Source organism: Monodelphis domestica, chromosome 3 (genome assembly GCF_027887165.1).
Source record: "Monodelphis domestica isolate mMonDom1 chromosome 3, mMonDom1.pri, whole genome shotgun sequence".
NCBI classification, from domain to species: domain Eukaryota; kingdom Metazoa; phylum Chordata; class Mammalia; order Didelphimorphia; family Didelphidae; genus Monodelphis; species Monodelphis domestica.
Window position 1 is genome coordinate 28,419,080 of NC_077229.1, and position 19,887 is coordinate 28,438,966.

Genomic DNA, 19,887 nt, shown 5'->3' on the forward strand with positions numbered 1-19,887 from the left:
GTCCATCAGCACCCTGAAAGTCCACAAGATGCCAGTTGTCTTTAGGTCAAAGTGATTTGGAAAATATTTTGATTATAATCATTCCTGTTCTCATAGTATGTTATTAGGTGGCTTAAAAATGGCAAATTTTAACCTGGAAGCTGCTAAATCTTATGGGTGGCTCCACAAAATTTGAATTTCTTCTTTTCTGGCTGAAGTGTTTTCTCTTTGACCTGGGAGCTCTGGAATTTGTCTATAATATCCCTGAGGATTTTCATTTTGGGATCTTTCAGAGGTGATTAGTAGATTCTTTCAATTTCTATTTTACCTTCTGGGTCTAAGCTATTGGAGCAGTTTTCCCTGATAAATTCTTGAAATATGATGTTTAGTCTCTTTGATCATGGCTTTCAGATAACTCAATAATTCTTAAATAATATCTCCTGGATCTATTTTCCAGGTTAGTTATTTTCTGATGAGATACTTCATATTTTCTTGCATCTTTTCATTAATTTGACTTTGTTTTATTGCTTCTTGATGTCTCATGGAGTCATTAGCTTCTACTTGCCCAGGTCTATTATTTTCTACAGTGAAATTTGGTATCTTCTTTTCCATTTGACCAATTCTGCTTTTAAGTAATTCTTTTCTCCAGTGAATTTTTGCATCTCCTTTTACCATTTGGCCAGTTCTGCTTTTTAAGGTATTATTTTCTTTAGTATGTTTGTGCCTCTTTTTTTTTAAACCCTTACCTTCCATCTTGGAGTCAATACTGTGTATTGGCTCCAAGGCAGAAGAGAGGTAAGGGCTAGGCAAAGGGGGTCAAGTGACTTGCCCAGGGTCACACAGCTGGGAAGTGGCTGAGGCCAGATTTGAACCTAGGATCTCCCATCTCTAGGCCTGGATCTCAATCCACTGAGCCACCCAGCTGCCCCCATTTGTGCCTCTTTTACAAAGCCGTTAATTCTCTCTCTCTCTCTCTCTCTCTCTCTCTCTCTCTCTCTCTCTTTCTCTCTCTCTCCCTCCTTCTCTCTCTCTCCCCTTCTCTCTCTCTTTCTCCCCCTCCCTTACTTTCTGTCTTAGAAACAACTCAGAGATAGACAAGCAAGAGCTGAGTGAATGGGGTTACATGACTTATCCAAGGTCACATAATTAGGAAGTGTCTGAAGCCAGATTTGAATTCAGAATTTCCTGTTCTAGTTTGGGGCTCTATCCACTGTGCTGTCTAACTGCCCTGTTAATTTTCTTGCATGATTCTCATTCTTTTCCCCAATGTTTCCCCTACTGCTTTTATGTCTTTAACTCTTCCAGCAAGTCTTATTGAGCTTTGGTTCAATTAGCACTTTTTCTTTGAGCCTTTGTTTGTAGCTATTTCTACATTTCTGTCTTCTTCTAAGTTTATGCCTTGGTCTTCCCTACCACTGTAGTAGCTTTTTATGGTCAGATTCTATTTTAGTTGGTTGCTCATTTCTCCAGCTTATCTTTTGAATTTGAACTTCATGTTAAAGTTGGCCTCTGCTCACCTGGGAATGGGGGGGTGGGGGTTGTCCCAAGCGTTAGGCTTTTTAGCACTGCTATTTTCAGAGCTACTGCTGGAGATCTGCAAGTTTTTGGTGCTTCCAAGGTGGTTTGATTCTGGCAGAGGTATACTCAAAGCTCCCGTGGTCTACACTCTGGTCTTTACCCCAGAAGGATCCTTGGTCTTCTGTAGCCACAAGTGTTCATTTTCTCTTTTCCTTGAAATTGTGACCAGGTTCCTTGTTCCTGAACACCAGCACTCTTCTCCACCCTGGAATTATGACCCAGAACTATGCATGGGCAATAGAGTGATCCATCAGCACCAGTGCCAGCGAGGGGTCTTCTGTAATCTCTTTCTGACCAGTTGTCTGACCCCCTCACCCTTTCTGGGATGAGAGAAGCTCCCAAAGGTGCTGCCATTGTGTGGCTGGCTTCTACCCTGGTGTCACAAACTTCACCTGTCAACATCCTAAATTTTCTTAAGCCAGAAAAATGTCTTGCCCTGACCTTTTGGAGTCTCGACTTCTCCTTCAATGCCTGGCTTGAGCCACATACAGACTTCAGAATGTCTTCGCTTCCTTTGGATTGCGGACCCTTTGGGCAGCCTAATACGACTATGGTTTGTGGCTGCTTTCAGAATGGAAGGAAATGCTCCATTTCAGTTAGACGTCTGTAAGGATCAAGATGTCTTTTGGTACCCATCCAAGTTCACGGGCCAATGAAGCCTTAGAAGGAGTCTGGGGACCCTCCATGAATCCCCCTGACTTAAGGGGAAGCACAATAGTGAATGCATTGTGACCAAAACAAGGACTTGTGATTCCCTCTTAGCCTACTGGGGGTAAGAAGGCAAGGGAGGGAGGGAGAGAGTAAGAGATGCACCGGGGAGGCATGAGGCAGAAGCCACCGTCCTGCCATTAGTAGGGCAAGAAGAAGAGAGGATGAAGACTTACATCCACCGTCTACTAACCACACGAACTGGCTTGATAAGGGAAATGTTGAATTTGGGGCATTTTATTGATGTACCTGGTTACACAACTGAATTAAGCTTCTTTTAGAAAGTGGTTTGTGGGGGCCAGCTGGGTAGCTCAGTGGATAGAGAACCAGACCTAGAGACGAGAGGTCCTAGGGTCCAAATATGACTTCAGACACTTCCCAGCTGGGTGACCTTGGGCAAGTCACTTAAACCCCCATGGCCTAGCCCTTACCACTCTTCTGTCTTGGAACCAATATACAGTATTGATTCCAAGATGGAAGGTGAAGGTTTAAAAAAAAACCCTAGCTGTGTGACCCTGGGCAAGTCACTTGACCCCCATTGCCCAGCCCTTAGCACTCTTCTTGGAACCAATATACAGTATTGATTCCAAGATGGAAGGTAAGGGTTTTTTTAAAAAGTGGTTTGTGCCTGTAGACACAAGCTAAGAGGGAATAGAGGATGCTTTTTCTGGATTGGATTAGCTACTTTCCTTCCAGAATAACTTGCTTCATCCCACAGCCAAGCCTATGCAAGTGTGTTACTAGTACCCTCTTCTTTATTGAGAGAAGAACACAGACCAAACTAATTTTGAAAGAACCACTGAATGGATCAAAAAGGAGTCCAGAAAACTAGTGCCTGCCTATCCTTAGCACTGAAAACATTTGTAGGACCCATTTATTATATTTTATTATTATTATTATTTTTAAACCCTTACCTTCCATCTTGGAATCAATACTGTGTATTGGCTCCAAGGCAGAAGAGCGGTAAGGGCTAGGCAATGGGGGTCAAGTGACTTGCCCAGGGTCACTCAGCTGGGAAGTGTCTGAGGCCAGATTTGAACCCAGGACCTCCCATCTCTAGACCTGACTCTCCATCCACTGAGCCACCCAGCTGTCCCCTGTGGGACCCATTTATAGAGGAAAGAAGGGAGCCTCTGAGCAGGTACAAGCTGGCCAAAGAGTGGCCACTGACTCACGACGGGAGAGCTCAGATCTAACAGATTTGATGAACTTCTTCAAGAAAGGGACAATTCAATCCAATGGGGCCAACGGGGCCATCTCATTGGATTGCGCCAACGCTTCTTTTCCAATAGCAAATAAAGGACTTTGAGCTAAGGTTAGTGAGAACAGAAAACAAAGGATGGTTATCCAGGATGCAGGGCAAGTCGAAAAGCCTCAGAACAGCAGGTGGATATTTCCTGGATCAGAAAGTAGGATTGGAAGCTACTGAAACCCAACCGGCAGCGCACCTACCAGTGAATTTCTGATAGGAAATGTGACACTATCATTAATGGCTGATTAAGAATACATGAGGTAGGGGGCAGCCGGGTGATGGACTCAGTGGATGGAGGCCAGATCTGGAGATGGAAGGTCCTCACTTTAAATCTGACCTCAGACCCTTCCTAGCAGGGTGACCCTGGGCAAGTCACTTAACCTCTATCACCTGCTCTTTCTGTCTTGGAACCAATGCACAGTAAGGACGCTAAGACAGGAAGTGAGGGTTTGTTTTGTTTGTTTGTTTGTTTGTTTTTAATGGCAAATGTTTGCCAAGTCCAATAATCCCTAATGGATGGAATTTCAGGCAGTGTGTATTGCAGTAGTGGAAAAGGCTGATCAGAAGTCAGAAGATCTGAGTGAGAGTTCTGGTGGTCCATTATTTACTTCTCTAATGAAGAGAAGCCCAGGTTGTCCTCCCAAGTCTGCTTTGGAATCTTCATAAAAACACTCATGACCTCTTTAGGCAGCCTTCATCGACACATAAAAAATTATTTAATTGTGTTGGATTTGGCTTCACCGAATGATGCGTGTCCTCAACTAGTCCAGAAGAAGGGGCTCCATCAGGGAGTTGGAGAGAAGGAAACCACACACAGGCACACGAACCCCCCCCCCAATCCCCAGTTTCTTCTTTCTTTGATCTGGAGGATCTCCAGTTGGCTATTCATGGAACTTGAGAACACAAATGAGAGAGAGGGACACAGACAGACAGACAGACAGACAGACAGACAGACAGACAGACAGAGGCACAGATTTCAGACTTTAATCTTGTTCAAGGAAGGCAGGACCAGTGCAATAGCAAAGGACTGGAAAGAGACAGTACCAGAGCAGGACTGAAGAGGCAGCTCATAAAACTCTCCCTGGGTAGCAAGGTGGAGCAGTAGATAGAGCGCCAGGCCTGAAATCAGGAAGACTTAGCTTCATAAGTTCAAATCTGGCTTTAGACACTACTAGTTGTGTGACCTTGGGCAAGTCACTTTACTCTATCTGCCTCCGTTTTCTTATCTGTAAAATAAGCCAGAAAAGAAAATGGCAAACTGCTCCAGTGTCTGCCAAGAAAACCTCCAAGAGGGTCATGAAGAGTTGGATGAATCTACTCAACAACAATGCAAATTTCATCGGGTGGAGAAATAGAAAATAAAGCCACCTTCTCTCTTCCCTGAGTATCTTCTGCGTAGTCAGAGCCCCACTCAGGCTCCTCTCTGCCATTCTTCCTGCACTAAACAGGCTGTGGATGGCCTGTCGAATATAAACACGGCCAGCCAACCCCATGTCCATCCTGTCAATGCCCAGCTCCTTCCTAGCACCCTGGGACCCACGGGACCTCGAGAAGGTGGGGAGGGGAGGGAGGCCCGCAGCCTGGGCGCCCCTAACTCTGAGGGACCCCACAAGCCAGCCCCAGCTGCCCATCAGCAAAGCCACCTGGCCATGGCGAGGGTGTAGCACCACCTGGTGGGTTCATGGTATATTCTGGTCCCTGCTAGTTCATTCATTCGGCGATGGCCTGCTTTTCTCCAGGCTGGGGCAAACGGCACCCAAGTCCGACCCTGCAACACCGTCATCTTCACCTGGGATGAGTATTAAAGAGCAAAGGCCTACTCAGCCCGGCCCGGAGACACCAGGGCATCCTCTCACGTCGTTCTGCTGTTGTGGAGGGAGGGGGCCGAGCCAGCGACCGTAGGGAGCGTCTGTTACCCAAGCAGTGAGGGCTATAGAATTATTGGCTCCCATATTTGAGACCGCTGTTACTTCACCACACGGTAGCTTAAACTTATTTATGGACTATCCCAGAACACTATTTCAGTAGAAAAATGCATTCTAAGACCCCAGCGTCTTGTTTATATAGATATATTATATTATATTATATTATATTATATTATATTATATTATATTATATTATATTATATTATATTATATTATATTATATTATATTATATTATATTATATTATATTATATTATATTATATTATATTATATTAATTATATTATATTATATTATATTATATTAATTATATTATATTATATTATATTATATTATATTATATTATATTATATTATATTATTATATCATATTATATTATATTATATTATATTTATCATATCATATCATATCATATCATATCATATTATATTATATCATATTATATTATATTATATTATTATATTATATTATATTATATTATATCATATCACATCACATCACATCACATCACATCACATCACATCATATCATATCATCATATTATATTATATTATATTATATTATATTATATTACATTACATTACATTACATTACATTACATTACATTATATTTATTATATTATATTATATTACATTACATTATATTATATTTATTATATTTATTACATTACATTACATTACATTACATTATATTATATTTATTATATTATATTTATTATATTTATTACATTACATTACATTACATTATACTATACTATACTATATATTATATTATATTATATTACATTACATTACATTACATTACATTACATTACATTACATTACATTACATTACACTATACTATACTATACTATATTATATTATATTATATTTATTATATTATATTTATTATATTATATCATATCATGTTATATTTTGTTATATTATATTTATTATAGATTATATTGTATTGTATTGTATTAATTATAGATTATATTATATTGTATTGCATTGCATTATATTATATTTATTATATTATAGAATATCATTACACTATATTGTATTATATTACAATAGTTATATTATATTACATTATAATTATTATATTTTATTATATCATATATATTAATTACATTATAATAGTTATATTACATTATATTATATTATAATTATTATATTTTATTATAGCATATTATGTTTATCATATTTATTATGTTTATATTACATCATATTACAATAGTTATATTCTGTTATATTACAAGTTCTATTATAGCTATATTTATCATATTCTATTGCATTATCTTGCTGTTATATATTACTATTATATTATATAATTTATTATATGTTATACATTTATACTATTATACAATCTGTTTATGAATTGGCAATTTTCAGTACAAGAAATATCATGTGCATAATAAACAGCCAAATAAATGGGGAGGGGGCAAGAAATGCTACAGCTAAGTGTTCTCCAGAGAGCCACTAGAGATGACCAAGCTGTGGCCAGCTTCTAACTTGCCAGTGTGTGACCTTGGGAAAAGCACGTCACCGGAGTGGATGACTCAAGCCTTGGTTTCCTCACTTGTGCAGTGTTTACGCTTCCTACTTTATGAAGGTGTTACATGGAAAATATTTTGGATATTGTCGGAGTTATTAGCCTGAGCTCTGAGGATTTTCTCAGGAAATATTCAGTGATTTCTCTGAATTCTATTAACCTTTAGAGATTAAAAAAAAAAGACTAAGGACAAACATGAATAAGACATTATTTAAACACCAGAACTTGGGAGGCAGGGTTTGTAAAGAGGGACCAGCGTCAAACAATTCCGAGAGGTTCACAATAGGCCCTTCCTCCCATGATTTTGCTTCTTAAAATCACTCTGGAAATTTTCCTAATAAATTAAAAAAAAAAAAGAGGCATCTGGTCTCTTATCACTAAATTGAAGTACAATGCTCCACATCCCTACATAAAGAGAAGGATAATACGTATGTTATGGGTATTCTTTCCACAACTGTTGCGAGAGTAATATGTGAAATATATTTCTCTCTCTCTCTCTCTCTCTCTCTCTCTCTCTCTCTCTCTCTCTCTCTCTCTCTCTCTCTCTCTCTCTCTGTCTTTCTCTCTCTCTCTCTGTCTCTCTCTCTCTCTCTCTTTCTCTCTCTCTCTCTCTCCCTCTCTCCCTCTCTCCTCTCTGTCTCTCTGTCTCTCTCTGTCTCTTTCTCTGTCTCTCTCTGTCTCCCTCTGTCTCTGTCTCTGTCTCTCTCTCTCTCCCTCTCTCCTCTCTGTCTGTCTGTCTGTCTCTCTCTCTCCCTCTCTCCCTCTCTCCTCTCTGACTCTCTCTCTGTCTCTCTGTCTCTCTCTGTCTCTTTCTCTGTCTCTCTCTCTGTCTCCCTCTGTCTCTGTCTCCCTCTCTCCTCTCTCTCTCTTTCTCTCCTCTCTGTCTCTCTGTCTCTCCCTCTCTCCCTCTCTCCTCTCTGTCTCTCTCTGTCTCTCTCTGTCTCTGTCTCTGTCTCTCTCTGTCTCCCTCTGTCTCTGTCTCTGTCTCTCTCTGTCTCCCTCTGTCTCTGTCTCTGTCTCTGTCTCTCTCTCCCTCTCTCCCTCTCTCCTCTCTGACTCTCTCTCTGTCTCTCTGTCTCTCTCTGTCTCTCTCTCTCTCCCCTCTCTCTCTTTCTCTCCTCTCTGTCTCTCTCTCTCCTCCCCCCCCCTCCCTCTCTCTCTCTCATTATGTGCTGAATAATAATTATGATGTAGGATGAGAAAAGGACCATTTGGGGATCAAATGTCAGTACGTTTGGACACAAGTGTTTTGTGCAGGCTATGTTGAAGAATTTGGGAGAAAAGCATTCAAATCTGCTAAGTTTCCAGGAAACTCGCTGGTCTTGTCAATGGTTTGTTTTCCTGACCTGGGCAACACTCAGTTTCTCACCTTCCTCTCTGCAACCGGACAATGATGAAAGATGCTGAAAAAAAGTCAGTCTGATGACTTGTTAGAAATTGCGGAAGAACTCCATAACTATGGAGCTAGCGCCTCATAAAAGAAGATGGTTAAGCGGAGAATCTGGTTGGTTTTTCCCAATGGCCTATGAGTAAAAGCAGCCTTGGCATGCTCTTCAGAATCACCAGAAAGATATTCTGTGCGCGAGTCACTGGCATCAAATGACTCGTAATCTCACGTGCAAATATGTCCTTTTCATTTCACACATCAACCCTTCATTCCGTTTCTAGGCGAGACAGTAGCTTTGCACATCTCGGCCAAAGGCTTCCTTCTCGGCACAGATTAATTTCTTATGGAGTAAACGACCTGAGCCCATGCAGAGAATGACGACTCTTCCTTGATGAATTAACGAACAGCAGTTATTAGTTTTAGTAATGAGTCGGCGGCTCCTTACATCTGCCAATTTCCCATCACGCGAGTCATTCCTCGTCGTGGTTTTAAAATGGAAATCTAAAAGGGAATCCACAAGAACTGAAATTTGGTGGGTGGACATCGGACTTCCACCTCTATCTGCGTCGTGTCGACGCTTACAATTTCATTTTTGCCAGATGAATAAAACATGGGCATCTTTAAGAGTTGAGCATCCCGAACAAGTCAGGCGCTAGGACCTCCACTGTATTTTCCATGCTTTGGCCGTGAAGGTCTTTTTGCCCGTTACATCCATGCATGTAATCAGTGATTGTTCCCATTGTAAATCTCAGATTCACCATCTGTAGGCTCCAAAGGGGCTGGACCAGTGTTAATACCCCATCCCTATGGGATTAATCCGCAATTTCACACTAAATGATTTTTAAGTATCATTTGTTACAATGATACAATATTATCGTTTCTAAAAACAAACAGCCTATTCTTTGAACATTTGGATTTTTAGAGAGGGGGGAAAGTGACCAGAGATTGCCGTATTTAAGCGGGTTTGTATGTTCGTCCCATTTATATTCAGCTTACTTTATCTCCAAGTCTAAAGGGATATGGGGCAAGGGAAAGCTTTGCAGGCAGAAACTATGGAAGAGGTATTCCGTAACCGAAAAACGCCACTTTTTGTTGGGAAAGACCCAGTGCTGAACACATACTGTTAACAATACTGAAGGTTAATTCTTTGGACAACTGGTCAAATCCATCCTAATTAGGGCTTTTCAGGATGAAGACTCTAAAGTGAAAATACAAGGTTCTGGATGGATCTATGATGGGCAAATGAATCATTAAAAGAACAACAACAACAAAAAGAAAAAGACCAGTGAAAACAAAAGAAGAGTCATCAATGCAGCATTAAACAAAGCTGGTGTGAAGTGTGCAAAGAAATGATTCCTTTTCGAGAGGCCCTCCGGCTTTTTTTAAGTGCCTCCTTTTATGAAATAAAAGGTATCATTCCTATTGCATATGGCGGCCTTTCGAGAAATTTTCACCTGCCACAGAAGATGGAGGATGCCATAGGCCTAAAATCATGGCTGATCAGCCAAGAAGATGGGGACATTTTCATCAGTGCTCCCCAGAAAGGGTCAAAATAAATGGAAGAAGTCGTTTCCAATGGGTTTTGACAAATGCCATTGGTTTTCCATTTCCTTATTTCCCCAATTGCGAGGCTTTGTGGTAGGTGAAAACGCCCTTTGTCTATTGTCTACGCAATGGAGAAGTCTTGAGATGGAGAAAGCCTCCAGGAGATGGATTTGGATTCGATGGAAAGGAAAGTTTCCTAATGATTCTATCTGTCAAAAATGGCGGCTCTCCTCTTGGGGAGAGGAAGATGAGAAGCATCAGTATATTTCTGGAGGTGGTTAAGTCTAGGCTGGATGACTGTCATAGACCAAAGGTTGAACCAGATGACCCTTGAGGTCCCTTCCAACTCCTGACCAGTTTTTTTTTATTGTTATTTTTTAAACCCTCACCTTTCGTCTGAGAATCAATCCTGTCTATTGGTTCCAAGGCAGAAGAGTGGTAAGGGCTAGGCAATGGAGAGGTTAAGGAACTTGTCCTTTTGAGCTACCCAGCTGCCCACCCCCCCCCCTTTAAAAAAAATACCCTTACCTTTTGTCTTGGTTTTATTTTATTTTATTTTTTTGCCATTCTCTGTAACCCCAATGTTGAATTAGAATCAACTGATTGTCCCCTGAGCAGTCCTAAGCAAAACTATAGACAATAGTTTGTCCACATGAAAAGTAGAAGAAGGCACAAAAAGTGATGCAAAGAAGCATCTTTAAAAGGAGTTAAGGGGCAGCTGGGTAGCTCCGTGGATTGAGAGCCAGTCTTAGAGATGGGAGGTCCTGGGTTCAAATCTGGCTTCAGACACTTCCCAGCTGTGTGATCCTGGGTAAGTCACTTGACCCCCATTGCTTAGCCCTTACCACTCTTCTGCCTTGGAACCAATACACAGTATTGACTCCAAGATGGAAGGTGAGGGTTTAAAAAAAAAATCTGATTTCAGACACTTCCCAGCCATATGACCCTGGACAAGTCACTTCACCCCCACTGCCTAGCCCTTAACACTCTTCTGCCTTAGAACCAATACAATGATTCTAATAAGGAAGGTATAAGTAAATAAAATTTCAAAAATAACTATAATTTTAATCATATGTAAAAGAATTTAAAATTATTTTAATTTATATTATTGAATTTTTATTTTGTTTTTTTTTATTTAAAAACTAAAATAAAATCAGTTCATTTACTTAACCCCCATTGCCCAGCCCTTAAAGTTCTTCTGTCTTGGAACCAATACATAGTACTGATTCTAAGAAGGAAGGTATAAATAAATAAATAAACAAACAAACAAACAAACAAATAAATAAATAAATAAATGAATAAATGAATGAATGAATGAATGAATAAATGAATGAATGAATGAATGAATGAATAAATGAATGAATGAATGAATGAATGAATGAATAAACAAACAAACAAACGAATGAATGAATGAATGAATAAATAAATGAAATTTCAAAAATAACTATAATTTTAATCATATGTAAAAGAATTAAAATTATTTTAATTTATATTATTGAATTTTTATTTTGTTTTTTTTTTTTTTAAATTAAAATAAAATCAGTTCATTTACTTAACCCCCATTGCCCAGTCCTTAAAGTTCTGTCTTGGAACCAATACACAGTAGTAATCCCAAGACAGAAAATAAAGGGTTTAAATAAAAGAACATAAGCTCCTTGAGGGCAGATATTATCTTTCTGCTTATAAATGTATCCTCTGTAGATAGAGTGCTAGGTTGGTGATGGGAGGTCGTGGGTTCAAATCTAGCTTGTGACCCTGGACAAGTCACTTAACCCTAACTGCCTAGCCCTTTCCACTCTTCTACTTTTTTTAAGGAATCAATTCTTAGCATCAATTCTAAAATGGAAGGCAAGGATTAAAAAAAATATGCGAATCTTGACAAAACTATTGGGAACACTGGACAGCAAGCTGACAAATGAGGTGTTTAGACCAATACCCCACACAATACACCAAGGCAAGCTCCAAATGGATCCGTGATAGATATAAAAAGTCACAACACAGACAAATTAGAAGAGGAAAGAAGAAACGATCACTTAGACCTGGGAAAAGGAAAAGGACAACAAGTGATATTTTCTATCACTTTTGTTTTATCACTTTTCTATCACATAAGATAAAATGTGGATGATTTTGATTATTGAGGATTTTTTAAAACTTCGTACAAGCAAAACGAATGTAGTAAATAAAAATTAGAAGGGAAAAATCTTTGCAACAAACTTCTCTGATAGATAAAGACATTACAAGACATGCAAAGAATTGATTCAAATTTATTAGATCATTCCGTGATGGCGATTGTCCTTTGGACTGGAAGAGGACCAAAATGGCATCACTGTCTTTTGACTCGAGCATGAATTGGATTGAAGCGAGGCAGAATTGTCAAAGTTGTTGGTGTCCTGAGAGATCGTCAGAGGATTCACATAGGTAGTTTTCAAAGGAAGAAATCTACGTTATCACCAGATGAAAATCAACCGTATGAAAAAATACTCTCAGTCACTAATAATTAGAGAAATGTAAATTAAAACAGCTTAGAGGGTTCGCCTCAAACCCTTTGGACTCACGAAGATGACAAAAGAGAAAATGAGAACTATTGGAAGGGCTTTGGGTAGAGCTCTAGACTGGCCTAGTCATTCTGGAGCACAATCTACAACCAGCTCTGCCATGACTAGGCTAATAGAATAAAGAACTAAAAAAAAAAGACAAAAAATGAATCTAAAGTACCAAAAAATCATGGAAGCTCTTTTGGTGGTAGTCAGAAATGGGAAACTAAAGAGCTATTTTCCTTTAGGGGAACGGCGAAACAAAGTGTGCGAATGTTCCAGAATATGATTGTGCTAAAAGAAATGATGGAAGGGACAGTCTCCGAGGAAATGGCGAAGACCTTTGTGAACTGATGCAGAAAAGTGGGTGGAGCTAGAAGAAGAATCTAAACAATGGCAACATTATAGAGGGGAAAAAGTTGAAAGACTTAATTCTGATGAGGCTAGAGTTCAAAAGGAGGAAGATGAAATATGCCCCTCACTCCTGACAGACAGATGATGAACTTAAAATGCAGAGGCATACATCTTTGAACATGGCTACCGTGGGAATTTGTTTTGCCAGACTAGGTGTGTATTGAGGGGTTGGGGTTTTTAATTTTAATTTGCTTAATGAAAGGATGAGAGAGAACACTTTAAAAATTATTTTTTAATTTTTAATTTAATTTTAGTTTGATTAAATTTAATTAAATTTGTTTTTCTCTAAATATTTTATCAAATTAAAATTAAATCAAATAAATAATTACAGAAATAAAATTAAATTAAATGTTAAATTTTAATTTTAAAATTATTACTTAAAAAATAAAAAATAACAAAAATAGATACAAATCATTAATTTTCAGAGAATTAGATCATAAGATATTAAAATTAGGTATAATCGAGTTCTGTAAAAATGAATAATAGAATGTCAGCCGGCTGGTTTTTTACTTTGCTAGCACTAATTCTTGGCCAAATGTCTCAGAGAATGAAAGTGTTTAGGGTAGACAGATCATGGATGCCATTTGAAGTTTTTCTGACTATGGAGTTTTTTCTTAGTCCCTGGGAGACGTGAATTACTTTTCTGGTTTGTAGTACCAATGATGATAATGACGCTTTCCATTTCTGTAATTCTCTATTACAAAACACTTCATCCCTCCCAGCTTTGTGAAGTTAAGTAGTGCGAGTGTTAACTCCACTTTTCAGAGGCCATTAAAGCACAGCAGTCCCATGACTTGTCCAGGTATCATCCAAGTGGATATCCAAGACATCCGCTGCTAAGTAGCAGTCACAACTCAAACCCAGGTCTCATGACTAAATGTAGCATCTTTTTCAAGGCATCCTGAGCCCAAGTAGAGAGGAGGCAGACAGTAAAATGTGCTGGCCCTGGGATGAATGGGCTGAGCATCAAACCTTGTTACCACTACATAAACTGGTATAACTTTAGGCAAATCACTTTGGCTTTTCTGGGTCTCTTTATATATATTATTAATAATATTATATTAGTTATATCAATTATATTATATTAATTATGTTATGTTGTGTTATATTATATTATGTTATATTTGTTATATTATATCACATTAATTATTATATTACATATTATATAATGTAATATAATATATTATATTATATTACATTATACAATATAATATAATTAATATAATAATATAATAATAATATAATATAATATAATGTAATATAATATAATATAATAATGTTATGTTATGTTATGTTATGTTATGATGTTATGTTAATGTTATGTTGTATTGTATTGTATTATATTATATCATATCATATCATATTATATTAATTATATTATATTATATTATATATTGTATTGTATCGTATTGTATTGTATTGTATTGTATTATATTATATTATATTACATTATATTATATTATATTACATTATATTATATTATATTATATTATATTATATTATATTATATTATATTATATTATATTATATTATATTATATTATATTATATTATATTATTATTAATTAAAGATAATGAGGCTACCCCGGATGAGCTGAGCTCTTTTCCAGCTCTAAATCCAATGAATGGCAGTACTCTAATTGCCCAGCTGGTTCTTGTCACGAGGGACTAGTTGATCTATTTCCATTTGCCAATGAATGATGGCGGTCATGTGGGTGGAGGAAAAGGGACAGATGTAGGAGATATTGTGGACCCAGAATTGGCAGGAACTGGCAACTGATTGAAAATGGCGGTGGGGTAGGTGGGAAATGAGGGGAAGTCAAAGAAGTAGGTAACTCAAAGGTTGTAGCCCGGTAACTGGGAAGATGGGGATATCCTCAGCAGAAATAAGGAAGTGAGGAAATGGAAGAGGGAAGACAGCAGATTCCATTTTGGACGTGTTGAGTTGGAGATGTCTCTGGGCCATCGAGGTTGAGCTATACAACACGGCCAGCTCTCAGGAAAGAGATGAGGGGCTGATGTGTAGATTTAAGAGTTCCGCATCTAGATAACTGAATCAAACAAATCGGAGGGTAGGGAGAGCCCAAAGCCAAGAGGTCTGGGATGCCTCTAGGCAAAGGCGAGGGGGAGAAGAAGGATGATCACCCAGAAAAGGAGACTGCAGATGGTCAGGCCTGGTCAGAGAGATGAGGAAGCCAAGAGTGTCAGATGCTCCAGAAGTTAAGGCCTTTAGGTTTGTCTGCTCTGGGATCATGGAGAACCTCAGAGAGGGCAGTTTCAGTTGGGTACAGTGTCAGATGCCAGATTAGACGAGGATGAGGAGTGAATGAGACGTGAGAGTCAAGGCATGGGCGGTCAGGAGAGCCTTTCTCTAGGAGTCTAGCAATGAAAGAAAGGAGAAACAGAGAATGTAATTTGAGGGGGTGGCACCACCAAGTGAGAGGCTTTTTTGTTTTTAATTGGGAAGCTGGGAGACATCTGGACATGTTTATTAGCAACAGGAAAGGAGCCCTGGGCTAGAAAAACCAGCCCTGCAGATTACAGAGGGGGGGGGGGGGGGAGGGAGGGAGAGAGAGAGGGAGAGAGTGAGAGGGAGAGAGAGAAAAAAAACAAGAGAGAGAGAGAGGGGGGGGGAGGGAGGGAGAGGGAAAAAGGGAGGGAGAGAGAGAGAGAAAGAAAGAGAGGGAGAGAGAGAGGGAGGGAGATAGAGAGGGAGAGAGAGAGAGGGAGGGAGAAGGATAGGGAGAGAGACAGAGAGAGAGAGACAGAGAGAGAGAGAGAGACAGAGAGAAAGAGACAGAGACAGAGAGAGACAGAGAGACAGAGACAGAGACAGAGACAGGAGAGAGAGGGGGAGAGAATGAGAGAGCAAACTCCCTATGGAAATGGAAAAAAGAGAGGAAGGACACAGTAGAGGCCTTGACAAGAGGAAGGAAGCAGGGAAGGGGAGCAAACATGTATTAGGTGCCTACTATATGCCAGGCTCTATGCTAAGCACTTGACAAATATTCTCATTTGATCCTTCCAAAAAACCCTGTGAGGTAGGTGCTGTTATGATCCTCCTTTTATTGCCACTTAAAGTTGAAGTGACTTGCCCAGGGTCACACACTTCGGAGGCTGGATTTGGACTAGGTGAAGGGGAAGGACCACCTCTTCACTGAGATGGAAGAGAGAATTTGAGGCAGGGAGAGAGTGCTGTTGAGTGGAGTTGAAGCACAGAATTGGGAAAAGAGAATTTACAATGAATGGTCTCAATTTACTGAGACTAGGTCCTCCACTAGGGGAGAGAATTTGAAGGCAGGAGAGAAGGATCCAAAAAGATCTTGGCAGGCTGGAAGTTAAGTATATGTATACACATACATATACTGAGATGTGTGTATATGTGTAGGTATAATACATGTGTGTATATGTGTGTATCTACATACATGTGTATACATGTGGGAGTGACATTGTATAGAGGATGCATGTATATAATACATATGTGTGTATATGATAGATGTATATTATGTGTATATACAATATACATAGTGTGTGAATATCATTGTAGAGAGAATACATGTATATAGTGTATGTGTGTATAATACACACATGTATATATGCTATATATGTTTATATATTATATACACATTGTTTTACCTGATAAAGGTAATCACTTTGAGAAGGAAAGTGTCCTTTCCCCTGGCAGGATAAGCCAGGCCCCGCACATGGGTGCCAGTGGAGGCTGTGTTTGTGAGGATATAGCTGACAGAATGAGGGAGGCGATCGTCCTACTGTGTGCCCAGCTGTAAGCACCTGCTCTGGTTCACACTGTGCAAAGGGCAATGACATGCAGAACATGTTTCAAGGTGGGCACCGAGGATGGAGACAATATGTATGGTATGGGGCAAGTGGCTGAGGGAACCAGGGTTTTTAGCCTGGATGGGATGAATTATTTATTCAGCATCTACTACTACATGCCAGGCCAATACTAAATATATTTTGCACATATCATCATTTGGTCCTCACCACCACCCTATTTTATTTTATTTTTATTTTTTTGAAAATTTTATTTAATTAGTCAATTTAGAATATTATTCCTCAGTTACAAGAATAGTATTCTATCCCTCCCTCCCCTCCCCTCCCCTTCCCATAGCGCAATTCCACTGAGTTTTACATGTGTCCTTGATCAGAATCTATTTCCATGTTGTTGATATTTGCACTAGGATGTTCATTTAGAGTCTGCATCCCCAATCCTATCCCCTTGACCCATGTGATCAGGCAGTTATTTTTCTTCTGTGTTTCCACTCCCACAGTTCTTCCTCTGGCTGTGGACAGCATCTTTCTCATCAGTCCCTCAGAATTGTCCTGGGTCATTGCATTGCTGCTACTAGAGAAGTCCATTACATTCAATTGTGCCACAGTGTATCCATCTCTGTGTACAATGTTCTTCTGGTTCTGCTCCTCTCACTCTGCATCACTTCCTGGAGGTCGTTCCAGTTCACATGGAATCCCTCCAGTTCATCATTCTTTCAGCACAATAGTATTCCATCACCAACATATACCACCATTTGTACAACCCTATTTTATCAGTGAGGAAACTGAGAAATTGCTTTGGGGTGGATGTAAAAACAGCTTTGTGGCTCCGAGAGCCATCCCGAAGTGGAACGGGCTTCCTTCAAACCTCCCTCCTCAGGAGGGTTCCAGCCTCTGTCTGAAGGCTTCTAATACTGTAGTTCAGGTATGGGTTGGACTAGCTGATCCCTGAGGTCGTTCCACCTCCTCAGCTCTGGGAATGGGAGCCTCTTTGTGACATCTGTGTGCTCGACATCTACTCTGTAAAACATCTGCAATGGGAGAAAAGCACTGAGGAAAGGAGAAATGGGGGTAAACTAAATTATGCTGCATCCTGTAACCTGTAAACTATTGGTCTGAAAGCTGCCTCATGAGTAAATGGTCTCTATTTTTTTTTCAAACCCTTACCTTCCGTCTTGGAGTTAAGACTGTGTATTGGTTCCAAGGCAGAAGAGCAGTAAGGGCTAGGCAATGGGGGTTAAGTGACTTGTCCAGGGTCACACAGCCAGGAAGTGTCTGAGCCCAAATTTGAACCCAGGATGTCCCGTCTCTAGGCCTGGCTCTCCATCCGCTGAGCCACCCAGCTGCCCCCAATGGTCTCTATTCTTAAACCAGCAACAATCAACTATAGGATGAACTTGAATTTCTGCTTCCTTTTCGCACTCACCTCCGGACTTCCTAGAATTCTCAGCTGAAGTCTCACCTTCCCTGCTCCTTGTCCTCCTCCATGCCAGTGCGTTTGATCGTCTCTAATTCATCCCAAATACAACTTATTTGTGTCCGGGTTAGACTGGAGGCTCCTTGGGGCTTACCCTTCTTCAGTTTGTTCTCTTCCCCTTTCTGTGCCTTCTAGTGCCTGGCACCTACATACGCCCTGTTTGCTGTTTACTGGCTTTTTCGTGTTGGGACCAAGTTCTATTTGTTGCGATCATTCATTAGCGCTTATCTTGTTAGGTATCGAAAGGTCTTAAAACACAGATCCGGCCCTGTGGGAGGACGAGTTTGCAGCAGAAAATAAAACAAAGCACCCCTAATCCCCGCCTCGTGTATTTTATGAGCTTGACTAGCAAGGCACTACAAAAATGACGGAACAAAGAGCCATTTGACATCATATGCAACTGGACTGTGAGAAAAGAAGACACATGCTGTTTGCCTCTAGTGGGCGGGATCTGAATCACTTCTGCCTCATTGGGGAAGACTTCATGTACCAGGAGGGCCTTTTGTCACCCGCAAGATTTCCTCTAACTCACAACTCCAATGAATTAGGCTGGTTATATTGGGCCCAGGGGAAATCATGGTGGCAGGACCTCTTAATGCATCCGCAAGGCTCCGGGAGGAAGTTTGGGGGCTCTATTCCCCACAAGGATGGAGATGTAAAAAAGAAAAGGCATTAACATGTATTTAAAGAGCAAAACCCCTAAAAATTAGTAAGGAAGGTAGAGCCCCAAATCTGCGGAGTGAGGCACAAATAGTCCCAGGCTAAGAAAAATACTGGCCCTTCACAACAAAAAGGCCATTTATGACAACATACAGATATACTGAATGAAAACGGCGATAAATTGGACTCCTTTTCCTTTGCATAAATTCTTGAGTTTTTAAAAACAAATCCGTTGGAGGATATAGAACTTCTCTGACAATAGAACATTTTCAAAATCTTGCTGTAAAATTAGGTCACTCGTGTCCGTTTCTGAGCAGTTGTAAGATCTGCAAAGTATCTACACTGTTTTGCCTTTGTGTCTGTGTAGACGGAGCTTGCCTACTATATACTTACTGTATAGGGGGCCTGTTGTCTGCTCAGCTTAAGCTATGTTCTTAATGCCAGGGAGAAGGGCCTGGAAATGCGTGTGCATCCGCGAGCTCTGCAAAGGGGAGACGGAAACCATGCGGCCACCACGTTAATTAACACTCATAATCCTCCTCTTCCAGGGACCTCAAGATGGTCTGCTTATTTCTGGAAGAAGAATGGAGTAGGGGGCTGCAGGTTCTCTGAGAAGAGAATTCCCAGGAACTGGAGCCCGGCCAAAGAGCGCAGCCCTGCAGTCTCTCCTCCTTGCCGCCACCTCGATGAATGAATGAAAAATGAAGCTCTCTGCCCATCCTGGGAGCCCCTGGTCATTCTCTGGGCTAAACAGATGGTGGGAAAGGCTTCCAGGCCATCAGTTAGGATGAGCTGCAGCCCACGGTCCTCGGCCTACAAGGTAAAATTGCCTCTTTCTCCATACTTGGTACAATGCCACTGGAACATGGCAGGGACCTGGCCTGGGCCTGCAAGCAGGAGCTTTTGTTAAATTCGAGACAGTACTGGTAGGATTACAGCCCCAAATCTCTCACAAACTCCACATCTCCCATGCCTAGGAAACAGACGTTTTCCAAAAGTGGGGGCACAAAAATCGCCCACAGAGGGGGCAGCTGAGTAGCTCAGTGGTTGAGAGTGAAGCCTAGAGATGGGAGGTCCTGGGTTCAAATCTGGACTCAGATACTT

General features: G+C 40.2%; 1 protein-coding gene across 1 annotated transcript in view; it reads left to right on the top strand.

Moving 5' to 3' along the window:
* Positions 1-19,887, top strand: part of FOXN4 (forkhead box N4) — a 95,156-nt gene that overhangs the window by 55,396 nt on the left and 19,873 nt on the right. The window contains exon 2 of the mRNA XM_056821605.1: positions 19,332-19,603. Within this exon, the coding sequence (XP_056677583.1) occupies positions 19,478-19,603 (126 nt within the window). The 5' untranslated portion in view covers positions 19,332-19,477. The remainder of the gene's footprint in view (positions 1-19,331; positions 19,604-19,887) is intronic.